General features: G+C 38.9%; 1 protein-coding gene across 1 annotated transcript in view; it reads left to right on the top strand.

Moving 5' to 3' along the window:
* CPA6 (carboxypeptidase A6) overlaps positions 1-17146 on the top strand; it is an 81660-nt gene that overhangs the window by 46841 nt on the left and 17673 nt on the right. The window contains exons 3-6 of the mRNA XM_027748218.2: positions 2709-2833; positions 6293-6407; positions 7340-7441; positions 8265-8369. Of these exons, the coding sequence (XP_027604019.1) occupies positions 2709-2833; positions 6293-6407; positions 7340-7441; positions 8265-8369 (447 nt within the window). The remainder of the gene's footprint in view (positions 1-2708; positions 2834-6292; positions 6408-7339; positions 7442-8264; positions 8370-17146) is intronic.

Raw genomic sequence — 17146 nt, 5'->3', positions numbered from 1 at the left:
GAAAGAAGAGGGATGACTCCGATGAGACCCTCAGTATCCATGGGAGATGCAATGATGAAGTCTCCTGAAGATGACAGTGAATAAAGGATAGAACATGCCTGCTCTGTAATCCATCTTCTGTTTGTTAGTTTTCACGCACTGTCTCTATGTCACACCAAGGACAAGCTGAAGGCTGCAATATAAATAAGACGTCTGTTGGAGAAATGTGTTTCCTGTTATATGCTTTATAAGGCAAAATCAAGTTAGCAATTGAAGTACTCTGGACAGGACAGGTAACATCTCCCAGAGGAGCACTGAATGCTTCATTTACATTGCAAAGGGTGAAGAGTGAGAGTCAAATGAAGCCAAATAGGGAACTGAGTTGGAGTGGAATGATTTGCATTCTAAATATGGGATTTTTTGTCTCACTTCCAGGACAATGCCAGGAGTGAAATACCGGATTTTCACTAAAAGAGAATACTGATGTGCAATATGCCACTGATTTCATGAAGATTACTTCTGGTTCTGATATTCACTTGTAGACAGTAATGTGAGGAACAATTAGAATGCCTCAGAAATTAAACAGCTTGGTGATGTTATAACTAATAGTGTGAATATTTGTTGTTTTATCCCCTCCATGATGATTGAGAATTTCACCAAAATAAATCCTGAGTAACTGTCAAGAACAAAGACAATTTTCAGGTGTATCTCAGGTGTGATTTTTTTTTCATTTTTCTATTCCAATTTTGTGCGCTTGGAAATTCCGTTTTGGTTGCTGTTAGCTTTTGTGTAACACTTTGTTGTTATTTTTATAAACATGGCTCAAGCTGATTGATACACTGTTGCTCCAAGAGAAACAAATTTACCCTTTCTGATGTGTATTTTTAGGGATAAATCTTAAAAGTCTAATGCACATTTCTAATTATTGTGTGGGAAATTAACCATGTTGAATTTCACTGAGTGTCTCTAATGTATCAAAATATGAAAGACAGATAAACTAACAAACATAAGGTGTTAGCACAGTGAGAAGATATTTATTTATAAGCAGCATTTAACACCATTTAATTCACGATTTTGCTTTCTACTGACCATCTGTCATAGCTGCTCTCAGCCTCACAAACCCCATGAACTTTGCCAGTGCTGGTGTTAGACTTGAAAAGATGCTGCGCCCACCCACCGCTATCACTCAGACCCATAGACCATATTGTGGCAGCATGAAACAAAGAGTGGTTTTGGCAGGAACTAGAAGAGGCTGCTCCTCTTTGGCTGCTTCCAAAGTAGCAGGCATTTAATTGGATTAACTGGACTGAGGTCACTATTCCTGTAAGAGGTAGCATCAGGTTCAGTGTCAGATGACCTCTTGGTAATCAGAATATTCTTAATCAGGGTCATTTGAGAAATGGTGAGAATTAAACCCATCTTTCAAGGTTGTACTCCCCTCACAAATGAGGTTATAGCAAGACCAGGTGAAATGCATTTGGTATTTCAAAAATAGCTTGTATGGCATAGAAGTAGTCAGGAGCTTTTAAAATGCAGATTACAAAAACCTTCTTAGAAACCTGAAAAGCAGTGGACACTCACAAGCTGTATTAATGACTTCCATCAGTGCAGCCTGGCACAGCTGATTGCAATAAACTTCAAAAGACTTTTATCAAATATTAATTATTTTTAAATTCTCTTTAAGACATGTATGGACATGGTAGTCCATTCCTTGTATTCAGCTCACAAACATATGTTTTTAAAGCCTGTGGATCCTGACATGTATATTTGTCACATTGATACAGAGACAGTTGCTGAAACTCCCATTTATAGTCTCCTGGGACTATCCAACAGCTCTGGGAGGTGTTTGTTAACTTGTGTTCTTGCCACTGTCCTCACACTGGCTGAGGAGGAACTGTTCTCACCTCTGATGTAGAGTATGTGCACCTACACTATTTTACTACTATTTTACAGAGTGTAGAACACTGATTTTCAAACCTCTGTTTGCAAACTTTCTTGCTTTTTTGAAAATTTGTGCCTGCCTTAGGCTAGAATTTCCAAATGTATTTCAGATTTGGCAACTAAAGGAAGTAAAAATGGACAAGAACCATCCCTCAGATATGCGCAGATAGAGGTAGTACAATAATAATAGTGGTATCATTCAGTAGCTATCATTTTTTACAAGATTGTAATGATTTGATTATCTTAATCCTGTTATTTTGACATTTCATAAAAAATTTTGGGTATTCATGGTATTGGCACCCTGTTACTGACCTCTGATCTGCTTATTATCAAGAATAAAGCTTGGGTACGCTTTGTAAACAACAGTGGTATCTGCTATGCCTTCTGTATCTCTTTAGCATTCTTTTATTGCCCTAGTGAACATAGAAAATGCCTTGTGAAATAAAAGAGACTCATGGACTCCGTAGGACATAGGGAATGTATAGTAGTCTGAGGAAGTGCATGAAGCTGGAAGTGCCTTTTATTTCAAACTATTTGAGGACGCACATTCTGGAAACTGTTCTCTCTTCCCATTGGCAAATCTCTCATGAGAGTTGTGGTAAATTGGATGCAATCATTCCTCAAAATCTGCTCCATTAGCATAGATGTCAAGCTGGACCAGCCAGTGCAGGTCTATTGTCTGTATCATGCCTAAAATGTTTGCCTGCATACCTTCAAGCGTGCCATCTCCTGGATTTCCCCACCTACACTGAATGCATATGAATTACAGGTTGGTTCCTGCACTACAGGTGGACCTGTGGCAGCCCAGCAGCCCCTTCCACATCGTCGAAGGCACAGTCACTGATGTGCGAGTACCGCAGAACACGACCCGAAGCCTGCTGCCCTACCTCCAGCAAGCAAACATCCAGTACACGTAAGTCCATGCTTCACTTTCCTTGCCTTGCTCCAGAGATCTGGCCTTCCGGGAAGGTCTGCCTCTACCATGCCAAGTGGGCTTGGGAATACATTCCACGTCACAGCAATTAGACTGGCAGACAAATAGGCACTGCCAAGAAAACAACCGTTTTAATGGGAGAACAGAAAATCTCCCACAGGCAGGCAGTTTTAATTAAATGTCCTCCTTTGGAGTCAAGCTGAAGTGTTTTCAATGCATGCGAAATCACATCTATTAAGAGAAGGATGGTAATTACTAATTCTACAGCCTGCTTTGCCTCTCTCTGTATTTAGCAGGAGCAAGGTTTATTTAAAAGTGTGCTGCAAATGCAGAGGAAGGCCTTCTTCATCAACTATACAGAAACATATTAGTCCTATTATTCTCCAATCCTAGTGACCCAACACAAGTCATGCGACATAAATACACACACGCTAAGGATCACATATCATTTATAGTGTTCCTTAAAAAAATTCAAGACAATTTGAAGTATACTTATCCTTTCATATTTAGCAGTATGATATACTGGACAAGAGTAATGATCTTGTCATTAAAGCTTTTTCAGTGAGATGCCTAAGCATCTGAATAATCAAGTGATGAGTTATTTGAATTCTCAAATATTTGCTAAATAAAGACCTACATGAGGGTATTTATGTTTATTTTTCAGTGAGAAAAGGATGGTGCAAATCATACTGTATAAGTATGTATGTATGTAGTACTGATCAGAATTCCATTTTTATTATAACAATTGTCTCTTATAAATTTGTTGTTCTAAAAATACAGAAACAAATATAAGGAGATTAATTACACAAGCTCAATGGCTGAAGTTCAGAGTGACTTTCATGTGTCTTCAACACCACTTCAGTTTTGTTTATGTTTAAAACTGAGATGGGGATTTCTGTAATTGTGCTTATAAAAAAAAGTCCCCTAATTACTGTGCCCTAGCAGTTGTATTCACGTCTGTTGCTGTTCCTGCTCACAGTAATCACCTTTAATGAAATGTCAGAAGGCTGTTTTATATGTGTTATAAACACTCACTGTACTTGAAGACCTCTATTTGGGTTGCAGAGCAGAGTGTGCAAGGGCAAGAACTGAAAGGGCAAAGGATCTCTGCAGCTTACCTGAAACAACATGGTACAAATACTATAACAACATTGCATTAATCTTCCACAGGGAAAAATCCCCTCTCTGACTTTTGGCACACAAGCTGTGTGCACTTAGAAGGAAGCTGGGCAGCATTTTGTCAGGTCCAGACTTTTCCTTCGCTCTCCCTCTTCCTCCCCCTGCTGCCCATCTCAGATGGTCCAAGCCATCAGAAGCAAAACTCTTCAAAGCCTCTACAAGCAAGCCTCTACATTCCTGACAAGCCTCCTGAGATCTGTAACTCCACAAGAGCCAGGAGGATTTGCTGTGAAAGCAACAGCCACAGTCAGGGAGAGCGGGGTAACCAGGCACAGCCACTGAGCTGAAGTGCATCTCCACAAGCAAGATTTTATACAGCTCCTTTTCACATGACTGGTTTTCACAATGGTTTTTTTTTTATTATTATTAATTTTTGCACACTCTGCAAATGAGTTAAAATTGCTACATCCCTTTTGGAACTGGAAAATCTGAGGCAAACGCCAGCTAAAATTTCAGCCTGATGATTGCTTAAATTATGAAAAATCTCTAAAATTAGGAAGCATTAAGCTTAAATAGCTTAAATTATGACAAATTTCTAAAGTTAGGAAGCATTCCTAGTAATGAACCACGTGACCAGTACTTGTCTGTCAAACAGGCTTATCTGTCTTCGGGCTTGACTTCATGACAAAATGGTCATGAAAACAAGCCAGGCATCAGATAAACTCTTTCTGCACCAAGTTGCTTCAGTTGTAAGTTTTCTGGTAAAGAAGCCACTTAGGTTGCATTAAAACCTGAGAGACTTAAGAGCCTTCCTGTTATAAGCACACAAAGTACACAGTCACTTAAGAGTAAAGAACGATTATCAAATCTCATGCAGAATACAGATGCGTAAACAATCAGGAGTTATGAAATGTATTATTTTAAAAGTGAACAAACAGCGCTTGATTCTGGTAGGTGCTTACACTAATTAGAATTCTGCAAAGAAGTCAAGTATTTTTTTTAAATATTAAACGTTGTAATAACTTGAATAAAACCACTCCTTTAATCTAATTACAGGCATTACAGTACTGGTCTTACAGTATATATAGTACTTTGAAAGTCAAGACTATAATTCTTTAGTTTGCTTAATGAATGTTGCTGATGTAGAACAATATAATTCCTAATTATACAACTACTTCACTAATGCATTTGAAGATGGGAATAACCTTTACTTTGATATTACATGTAGGTGGACCTATTATGTTTGAGGTACCTGCTGCACACCTGAGTTAGGAGCACAGTAAATGCCATTTCTTTCCGTCTTTTTCCTATCATTGCAGCTGATGCCTATGAAAATTTAAAAGGTTGAATGTGACTATCATTTTACAGGAATGATGAATTAGTGGTGTGGTGATTACACATTCCCATGCTTTAAGAGAAGTTGGCATACAAGTATTGACTCAGTTCTACAGTCATGCTGTTACTGATGTCAGTGACAATATTCCCAGATCCTGCTACTGCCTCGTGGAATGGATAGATGCTCCAATTTCTTCTTTATAATTATTTTTAGATGTTTGCTATATTATATTTGTATTTGTATCATTATTTATTTTTGCCATAAACCAGGAAAGATTTCCACTTACACAACTCTTTCTACATTTTACTCATAATACAAAGAACCTTCTGCTTTTTATGCAAGTATATTTCATTTCCATTTGGTATTGTTTCATTGTTTTCCTGAGTTATTTTAATACAACTAGCAAACAACTATTACAGCATAGATAATGTGAACAACAAAGCACACTTAAGATTTTTTCTTTGTTTGTTGTTTAGGCAGAATGACAGTGCTGCCATGTTCTTCTTTTTTTGTTTTTCCTCTACAACTTGTAACTATATGTAATGTTCCATGCCAGAAAAATAGTATGTGCATGTTTTTCTAAGCCTAAAAAGATTTTTAAATGGATTGAAATCGGTTTTTGAAGATCCATGATCACATAATATAACTGGATTACAAAAGAAGACAGTAAATGCTGCTTCATAAACAAATGAAAGTGGTTGCTTCTTCACATTGGCTAGATTATTTACATCAACCTGGTTTAGTCATTTAACAAGCTCATTGTGTTTTTGAAGGCACTGTTACATTTCAGAGCAGCTGGACTATTTATTTGGTAGCTTATATTCAAATGAGCCTGAAGCACTCTTTTGTCAAAATATAACAGATGAAGTAAAGTCAGGATGGTTTAACTCCTGCTATATTTCTTCTAAATGTGATTGTTGTTCTGACTTAGCTTGTGTGTTCTAGTACATTTTCAGTAATACTGCTATCTTTTTTTTACTTAGGATTCTTATATCAGACCTACAGAAAGCAGTAGAAAACCAAACTGGACTGAGGTCGTATAGGAATCGAAGGTCCCTCTCTGGGTATAACTACGAAGTGTATCACTCCCTAGAAGAAGTACGTGAAAATTCATATTGTTCCTCTTATCTACTACATTCTCTCTACAAGTTCTGGTTACCTGTTCATCTTCAGAAGTGTTCTAAGCATTTCTTCTTCGAAAATAGGCACCTTCTTGAAAAATATATGTTTTTTTTAGTATTTGTATTCAAGACTTATCTTTATACATCACTATCTTTGACAGCTTAGGACTTTTTTTTTTTAAATAGGTCTTTTACTCCAGTGGAATAAGAGATTTCAGTGAGTGATTAGTCACACTGAGTCTTTTAAGCGATGTGACCAAATGCTTAAGTATTTACACAAGAGGCACAAATACTTAAAAATACATAGATGAAAATTCATGTTTAACTATGCCAGATGATGGCTGGGTAAATAATTTCTGTTGATTTCTGTCTGCTCACATACACAGTTTCAGTCTGCACCAAAGCAAAGTCACTAGACCAGGCATGGAGAGTGCTGCACGTCAAGAAGGTCTGGTGCCTGTGAAACAAATATTGCAGGTACCATTGAATCCTGCAAGTCAATCTGTTTGCCATTCTGTGTTCTGACAGGCAGAATCAGGGACCTTCTTTCTTTGTTCCATTAGTATTTAGTGAGAATGGTGGAATAGCCCCATCCCCAGATTTTCGATGGACAGCTAATGCATTCCAGTAATATCCAACAATGAAATGGGAAAAAAATACCATGTAATTGAAGGCAGCATCCAGACTCTGGCAATAGAGCTATGAGAGCCAAATAATAGTTAAAATGTCAAAACAAAAACAAACAAGCAAGGAAGCAAGCAAAGCCAACAAACAAAAATGACAAAAATAAAAACTATAGGAAAATCCCAAAACATACAGAGGACTGAGAGCTGAGATTAATAAATGTATTACATTAGCTTCCCACAAAATGCAAAGATTGAAGCAATGATTTAATTTCTGTATTTGCAGATCCAGGACTGGATGCATCATCTGAATAGAACTTATTCAGATCTTGTTCACATGTTCTCTGTTGGAAAATCCTATGAAGGGAGACCACTGTATGTACTCAAGGTAAAGATTAAGTCTGGAATCAGAGGCAGACACTTTGTTACTTATGTTATAGCATGTACACCAGAGATGCAGCTTAACAGCATTTCCCAGGGATAAGTTGCTAAGATCTAAGTATCTCTCTGAATGTCATCTTCAATGAAGAAAGAAAAAAAAAGATGGAAAACTAAAAGGCAAATCCTATTTACTTGGATTGGATATACATGAAGATAGATTATAGGACAAGTTCAATTAGCAGGGTTTGGATTTAAGGGGATTGGAAAGCTTTGTGTTTTTAGACAACTAGGAGAGCAGTTATGCTGGAGAGGGACCCCAGAGGACTCTGGAGCCCTTCTCAGCCTGTGCCACATACACTTCCTTTTTAGCTGCTGACAAAATTTAAGGGCTGTGTGCTTCCAATTCACATGATTAGGACCACAAATTAGAGTGTGTCAGCAAGACACAAAAAAATTTTAGTTTCAATGTATTTTTTTTTCATCTCCTGTTGAAGAGTTCTGAAAATTTGATTCTTCATCAGGCGATTCCTTTAGTGTCATTCTTCCTCACCCTACTCCATGTGATATTTAAGGATATCATTCCTCATAAAAGAGGAATTGAGAGATGTCACTTCTCCTTTCAGTTTTTTTTTCCATAGATCAGCCTCATTGTCTTGGCATACCTGCCAAACCTTATCTTGACCATACCTTTGAAAAGAATAAATTTATGTTCCTTTATATGAGTAAATTCAAAATGGTTTAGTGTTTCTCATATTCTATTATTTTCTCATTATTGTGTTTCACTAATGTCATGAGATCTATTGATATTTTGTGAATATTCACACTTCAAGTTAGGTAAAAGATCACGGCCCTACAAGAAAGCTGTCTGGATAGACTGTGGGATTCATGCAAGAGAATGGATTGGCCCTGCCTTTTGCCAGTGGTTCGTGAAAGAAGTAAGTGTTTAAAGATTTGCAGTCATAAAGTTCCTTCAGTTCAATAAACTTTGCACTTTTCCTATGAAAGATCTAACACATTACTAACAAGAAAAAAAACTAGCTCTATTATACTTCTTTTTTTTATTATTTGTAGAATACTTAAGTGCTTGATAAACAAAGCCGATAGCGACAGCCAGACACAGCTAGGCACAGGGCAAAAATATGCCAGACACATATTGGCAGAGATATGAAGCAGGATTTCATTCCAAGACCTAAAAATGTAAAGATTGTAATTCTGATTATAGTCCAGGTAAATCAGTGCCCATGTGCATTGCTTCAGATCAGATCAGCAGTATCTTTGCTTTAAGGACTTAGTTTAAGAAAGACATTTCTCTTTTGTGTAATTCCATAGGAATAGGAAGATAAAATCACAGAATCATTAAATAGAATCACAGAATTGTTTAGGTTTGAAAAGACCTACAAGATCATCAAGTCCAACTCTTAACCTAACACTGCAGAGTCCACCACTAAACCATCTTCCCAAGTGCCACATCTACACGTCTTTTAAATACCTCCAGGGGTGGCAAATGAACCACTTCCCTTGCCAGCCTGTTCCAATGTTTGACAACCCTTTCAGTGAAGAAACTTTTCCCAGTATCCAATCAAAACCTTCCCTGGCTGAACCTGAGGCCATTTCCTCTTGTCCTATCACTTGTTACTAGGGAGAAGAGGCCAACCCCCACCTCACTACAACCTCCTTTCAGGTGGTTGTAGAGAGCAATAAGGCCTCCCCAAGCCTTCTTTTCTCTAGACTGAACAACCCCAGCTCACTCAGGCACCAGCTCTGTCACCCTCTTCTGGAGGCACTCCAGCCTCTCAACGTCCTTCTTGTAGTGAGGGCCCCAGAACTGAACACAGGATTTGAGGTGCAGCCTCACTGGTGCCGAGTATAGGGGAACAATCACTGCCCTGATCCTGCTGGCTACACTATTGCTGATACAGGCCAGGATGCCATTGGCCTTCTTGGCCACCTGGGCACACTGCTGGCTCATGTTCAGTTGGGTGTTGACCATCTCCAGGTTCTCTTCTCAGCAGGCATCGTTCCAGCCACTCTTCCCCAAGCCTGCATGGGGTTGTTATGACCCAAGTGCTGGATCTGGCACTTGGCCTTGTTGAACAGCTGGCCTCAACCTATCAAGAATTCATCCACCATGTTTCCATTATGGCAACTGTCATAGTTTTCCTGCTGTGCAATGGCTTCCAGATCGTCCTGTTTGTTGCCCATCCTGTGTGCATCATTGGTGTAGATGTACTTCAGCTGGGCTATTGATCCTGCCACTTTTTGCAGGGAAGAGGGAAGAAGCCCTAATTCCTACATAACCATTCTCAGGCACTTCTGTGCTTTTTAACACATCATTAAGTCTTGCGTGTTTGCTGCCGCATGGATCTCCATCCACTACCACCACTGAGATGGCAGACCAAAGAAACTCGCTAGAACACGGTCCCTCAAACATGGGTGTGGTGCCCCTAGGCTTATCTCTATTGAGCCTGGTTTTATCCCCTCTTCCCTTCAAATCTAGTTTAAAGGTCTTTCATAGAGGTCTTTCATGAGACCCAATAACTTCTGAGCAAAGATCCTTTTCTCCCTTTGATACAGGTGTACCCTGTATCACCAGAAGCCTGCGTGTTGTTTAAACCAACACATGACCAAAAACCTCAGAATTCTGCCAGTGACACCAGTCTCAGAACCAGATATTTATCTGCTGGTTCTTCTTCATAGATGGATTTCATCCAAAAATATGGATTTCATCTTACCTGAGTATCACGCTATTCCAATGTTTCTTTGATCCTATCCTATTGAATTTATTCTCTTTGATGTCTAGGATTTAGCCTTCATATACATCCATTTGCCATCTTCCAAATGAGTGGTGAAATCAAATGGAATTTGAACTTTGCTTTCCCAATTGTCGGGGGGGTGGGTTGTTGGGCTTTTTTTTTTTTTAATATCAGCACTTAATCTATTCTAATTTGAGATTCATTAGAGATGAATGATATATTTACAGGATTTTGCCTTTTCCCTTTAGCCAACAAACTTTTGTTCAATATGGCATATTAGCTGCACAATGGAGACTATCTTGCAATGTAATTCACAGAAGTCAAAGGTAGCTTAATAAAACCCCACAGGTGTGGTTTGAGTATTTTTGCATACCTTTTTTTTTTCTGCACAAAATAAGGGATGCAGCATATTTTTTACAGGGTTCTTCCTATAAACACGATTTTCTCACTTTTTTTGCCACCCATATCACTGTGGAATTCTGCAACATATTAATACCTCCTCTGATTTTGTGAGAGTAAACTTGCGCATCATCAACATGCTAATGTGTTAGCTGAGATGATCATTTAACCATATATGGCCTTCCCTCAGAAGTCAGATCAGCCTACAGAGCAAGCACAGAAATAATGAGGCCACAGCAGTTTGGATGAGCCCGTCACCATGGCCGGTGATGCATGGATAGGCTAAACCAGATCCAGGAGCCGATCTCCATAGTTTGGCATGCAATGATGATGTGTCTTCTTATTAGGTCTTCTGTCAGTGTAAAGATAAACTAACTTACAACTATTTCTGAGCATCTTTTCTACCCAGGAGAACAGGCTGCAGTAAGTAAGAAAGATATTTGGGACAGACAGGCACTGATGGGAAAGGCTGTTGCCCAAGTACCTCTTCCTTATCAAGATTTTCCCATAAAGCACTACAATGTTGCAGCAAGGTAAAAGTCACAAGGTTTCTCCATGGAGTTTATGGCAGAATACAGGCTCTGACTGTGTATATAAAAACCTTCTGGTTAGTATCTGAGATCTTCAGAGAGTACCTTACTAGTAAGGTTGCTTCACTAACTATGTAAAAGCACTTTCCTATAAAAAAGTCTCTGCGCAGTCCCTCAAGACTACAAGAATGTACCACCTTTGTCTCCCCATCCCTTCTTAGAGCAATATTTCATCCAGCATTAAAGCAAAAAGCGTCAGGAAAAGAATATATTATGCTCATAGTCTCCATCATTATATTAAAAATTACTGGGAGAGATAAGATGTTTAGATCGCTTGGTTTAGGATATTGCTTTTCTCATTATATGAATTAGACATTTTTAATAAGAACTCTGGCAAAACTGAAGGTCTCTCTGTACTTCAAACTCTGCAATTCTCTTTTACTGGCGAACTCCTCCCTTAAACACCTCTGCGGCCCAGCAGCTCACTTTTCCATCCTCCCTGGCACTTACGGGCAGTTCTGAGAAAGGGCAGTCAGCTTGGAGACAGATTTTTCCTGGCATGTTTGTTGACTCTAAGGAATAGCACCACAAGCCTCTTGATTTAAGGCAAGGAAAAGGAAATGTTGGATATACATGATGTTGGCTTCTTTTCTAGCAGGAACAGCATATGTGCATTCCTTTGCTACACAGGCAGTCTGAAATGTTTTATTGAGCTTTCACTTCACCCTGTGATCTCTGTCATTTGGTTTTATTGAAGTATATCCATGTTCCTGTATACAACTAGGCTTTTCAAGTGATTTAGCTTAGAAAAAAAAAATCAAACCTATGCATGAATGTCATTTAACATTCAAGCTCAAGACTGGGTGCTACAAACTTGACCAGATACTCCTACTCAGCTTGGGAACCCTCGGTTATCATGCCTACACCTCTGGCAGCTTCTGAGTGTCAGTGGATTTGCTGAAATGGGAGATACCACCTCCATAGGGTGGAAGTGCCATTGAGCAGTTGCTAGTGTGGCTTGCCAGGGTATGGGCAGTGGCTCCCCACTTTCTACAAAGCATCTGGAGTTGTTTAGCTGAGAAGGACCTGGATCCCACCCATTTAGAAACGCAAAACAGACTAAAGCAGATCAGATTTGGGAAGCGAGGATGTAAGGCTGGAGCATGGGAAGGCAAGAGGCTGCCTGCCACACAGGCTTGTTCTGTATGTGGGCAAATACAGTAGTCAGAGAAAAAGAACAGATGAACTAGAGAGAAGTGGAGAAAGATACAGAAGTTAAAGATTTAAAAGAGAAAGAAAATGCACAGGAAAGAGTTTTGCATTATGTGATAATACAATTCAAAGTAAAAAACCACCTTACTCACATTTTGAAACAAACAAAAAGAAAGCAAAGACCATGATTTGGGGAGTTGTGTTTTTTTGTTTTCTGTGTGTTGGGTTGGTTTTTTTTCTTATAATCTACTCCAGAATGAGCTTTAGCCTTGACTCTGTGATACACAGATCTGGTGTTAATAACAACATCACTGTTTGTTTCTGTAGAAGGCGCCCCTGAATGTCTGTAGTCTCTCAGCTAAAGATAGTCAGATGTTCTATCAGGATTAGCAGTACTAGTGGCCTCTGACAAACCCTACCTCGTGGTCATTGAATTTCAAATCAGTAAAGGGGAGAGCCTGCACACACAGGATCAGAGCTTTGGGTACCAGCCAATGAGCCACAGAGAACTGTCTGCACCTGTATTGTAGTGAAATAGCACTCATGTTACAGTGCAATTCCACCCAATTTCAAGCCTTACCCATCTGGAAAGGGATGGAAAAAGGGCTCTGATAGTGGAAATATTAAGAGACCAGTGGTGGAGTAGGGAAGCATGATGAACTGTAAAAGGAAACAGAACTGATTACATGTGGGCTATTGTGAAGGGAGCCTGAAAAGATAAATGAAGACAGAACTTGTGTCCACAGCAAGATTTACCAAAAAAAAAAAAAAAAGAAAAAAGGTTTGTTAGTCTAGAATTTTAAAAAAGCTAAATGGGATCTAATACATTAAAACATGTTAGTAAATATTACAAAAGATACTCCATTATGTGTAATTACTTTGTAGAAAGCAGTAGACTTCAGAAACAAAATTCAGACATAGCATGTGTCTAAAATAACCCTCATAGAAACAAAGACACAAAACTTACAGTCTTTTTGCAAAAATACAATTAGATTTGTACATATGCTAAGTAAGAACATTTAACTGCTATTCATTGGGTGTGCACTTAGGAGAGGAGAAGTAGAATCCAGATATCAAATTATCCAGACCTCAAATTTAGAATTTTACAATTTTTTAAAAAAATCTGAAATAAAGTTCACAGACTGCTATTCAAATTAACATCAAAACTAGATTCTGTTTCAGCTTTAGTGAAAGCAGATGAGGATTCCCATTACATCTGGTTTGACTTTCTTCCCTCTAATAAATGCTGCCATTTGATCCATTTCAATGATGTATAACCTTGAAATGTCTGTCATTCATACAACTTTTTCAGAAAATAACATGAAGAGGTGGGACTTTGACTTGCATTATTCTTTGTTTCTGATGCAGGAATTTTTGTTTCAAGATTAGTAAGTCCAATAAATAATTAAAAACCTTCAAGAAGCAAGCACTGCTTGTTCTCCTTGACAAAATATTCTAAGAATCCCATAACAACTGTAAGGGAAATGTCCATTAAGGTGCACAAAGTGCATCTCCCTAAGAAGTATCCTCATCAGGGCCTCAAATGAATGTGAAAATAGCCTCACTCTTTGGAAATGCAGTAACCTCCACCATCACCTTCTTTTCCCATCCTCAATAGGGATCCCAATTATTTGAGTTCCCAAATTATTTAAGACGATGTGTTTGGACTTCATCATGCAGCCATGGAGCAAACGTGTAACTGCAGACAAAGAAGTTAAAGGCTGAGGGCAAATCTCAATTTTTAATTTTTTTTTCATGCTGACATTGGTATTGGTTTCTTCCAAAACCAGACCAGAATCCTGTCTTTTCACTCCATAATAATGAGGCAAGAGAGACACACAGTAAATCCAAGAAGCCAAATTGCAGCATCTGCTCCCACTATTCTCAGATTGAGACTGATTTATGACTCACCTTGTGGGATGCATACTGCCAATTAACCAGCCATTAGGCTTGTGGACCAGGCCCCAGAGACCAGTCTTTACCAGGAATTTTGCAGCATTCAAGACCTCAGATTCTTCCTCAAGAATGTTTATGAAGTGCTTGCCTGTAGACAGAATAGCTAAAGTAACAGCACATACACAGAGCCAAAAAAGGACAGCAGTGTGATCAGACACAGGTCCAAGCAGGAGACTCAGACAGTGTTAAAAAGGGTTGGCTCTTTTTCTGCGCTTTGCAGGCCATATGATCAGAAGGCAATAAAGCTATAAGTATTCCTACTTTAAGATCTGCTGAAAGCCCATGTAGCACTTATACTCATTCCACAAAATTCCACAGTCCATATTCTGATGGACAAAACATCTGCCATATGGTGCCTCAACAGTCAAGGCAACACTCGGTCATTCATTCCAGCGCTGAAGTCCAGGCTGTCAGGAAAACAGCTTCACATTCTGGATCATTTCTGGGTCTTGCTGAGCTCCATCAAAACTAGCAGTCCTTTAGGAGTCAGAAAATTTCTTTCCCCTTGCTATCCATAGCTACTAGCTTGAAATACTGGCTAATTATTAAATTCAGATACCAGTTTTTTCACCCACTTACGAAATAGACTGATCTTGGGGGTGTGTAAGATAGTTATGCGAAGCAACACAATGGCGTTTGTTAAAGATAACACACTTGACCTATCATTTGTCAACAGACTTAAGTCTTTTGAACAGGTACAGCTGAATTCTATGTTCCCACAATCCGGGATTTCAGACTAAGATTGGTTCAAAGGATGCTCATTACCCCTATATTTAGTTATTCTTTGAGACAATGTATTTCAACCCCTGTGATAGGCTTTCCATCTGTTTTTTGGGTTTTTTGAGTTCTCCAAGCAGAAGTTTAGAGGAAGGAAAGCAAGGACCCAACTGTCTCTCCATATAAGCCATATATTTATGCCAGTCCTCTTCCTGGGAACAGGTATGCCACCGTTCCTAACATATCTTTGATTGCTGGCCCTCAGAAATCTGAAGAGCTTTTGAAATAATTTGAAATATTCCAAAGTGAATAAGAGGTGTGCAAGATCAAAACAAAGACTGTACTTGTGGCTTTTTCTTTTCACTCTTTAGCTTGATGTGTTCCTTCTTTCCAAGGTCTGTTCCCTTCAGCTAGAGCTCTTCAGATGATGTTGGCTTGACATGAAATTTTTGTTTCTCTTTAAATCGTTGCATCTTCTTACTCTATGAAATCTTCCTATATGGGTTTTCCTCCTGATCATCAGTTTTTAGTTTACCGTTGGTTTAGGAAGGTCAGAAGCTTCCAAGGGCTGCGTCTTGACCCCCTGCAGCATCCTTCACAGGTGCCAATGCTGATGGCACCACAAAAACTGGGCTTTTTTTCACCTTGAAGGACCAGTCAGCTGGTGACAATCTCTCCCCAAATGCTGTGCAGGTCTTTCAGTAAATGCAATACAATCAGTGATGCTTAATTTTCATTGTTTGCCAGATTCTAATCTCCCCAGCTGTCTTTTTTGCTGCCTAACCTCAGAAAAAAATTGACTTCTCTGAGTGCTCCCTATATATCCATTATGTGGAGGAAAAATCCATCTGTTTCATTCTGCAGTATCTATATTTGAAACACTCAGCCTTACTTGTCTTTAGCTAGCTCATTCTTCTGTCAGGAGCTTCTGCCTGAAACACTATTTGTGTTTTCTCCATCAGAGAGATCACCACTTCCAGCCTCTTCAGTCAGCACTTCATTCATCAGCCTTTCAGCAGCAAGAGGCACTGGTACCAATGCAAAATTTGTTTTATCCTCATGATATTTTTTCATCCTCCAAATGCTGTTCCCAACATTTTAAGTTTACGTGCAGTAATCATACCTATGTGTAGTAGTTTCTGCTTCTACTTAACACATCCCCTCCATTCCACAGCTGTTTCAGTTCTGAATGTGTTCAGTTATTTTGGCAGCCATCCTATATACCACTTCACATATCTACAACTCTCTAGCACATCCTTGCTTCTGAAAACAGAGGTTACTAATGTGCACCACTTCTGAGGGGAAGGAAAATAAAGTAGCAGTGAACATTATCAACAACAGTTTCCCAGACTGGGCCCTCAGTTGTGATGCTTTGGTTTTGGGGTTTTTTTGATGGATAAAATCTAAGCCAATGCCAGAAAGATAGAGTGCAGTACCATGCTATCACCACAACGAGGCATGTGATGCATTGTTTTAAAGGCAGCTGTGGCAAACTGTTTTTATACTGTGCGGGGTTTTTTTCCATGGTGGAACTTCCCAGGTTTTAGTCAACAAGAAGACAATTTAGGAAAGGTGCTTTCCTTTGCTGTGACATCTTCGCGATGGCAAAAAAAACAGTTAAAATTGTTTCTAGTTTCCCTTTTCCAGAAGGAAATAAGTACTGCATTATTTTTCTTGTGCACTTCCAACTACTCAGCTGCATCTTCCTGCCTACCCATAGTTTTAAGAAGGTAAAAAGTACATTCATTTTTCTTGCAGCTATTAATTTTTTCACAATGTGAGTACATCTTGATAAAATAAAAGTAACGCTGCAGCTGTGTTGTGCCTGTAGTAAGAATTCTTCAATGACGCTTGCGCAAATTCCTGTGTAAGTATTCATCACTAGGACATTCAGATTCTACCTTAAAAAGGCTTTTAAGATGTTGAGTATGTTCTTCTTCAAGTCATGAAAAGAATTTGCGTTGTTGTTCCAACACATTACTTGCCCTAGGGAGGAAATTCTGCTTTATATTTTAGCAGTCCATTCCTGTATCATGGTGCTGAGTAGGGCCTCAGTAAAACTACTGATATGCAGAAACAATACAGAGCATGAGAAAGGACTGTGAAAGAAAATTCCATGCGTTGGACAATTTAGTGGTTCCAGAA

Source organism: Pipra filicauda, unplaced genomic scaffold, assembly GCF_003945595.2.
Source record: "Pipra filicauda isolate LSUMZ 115617 unplaced genomic scaffold, ASM394559v2 scaffold650_size186552_pilon, whole genome shotgun sequence".
NCBI lineage: Eukaryota > Metazoa > Chordata > Aves > Passeriformes > Pipridae > Pipra > Pipra filicauda.
This window is presented reverse-complemented; position numbering and strand designations above follow the sequence as displayed.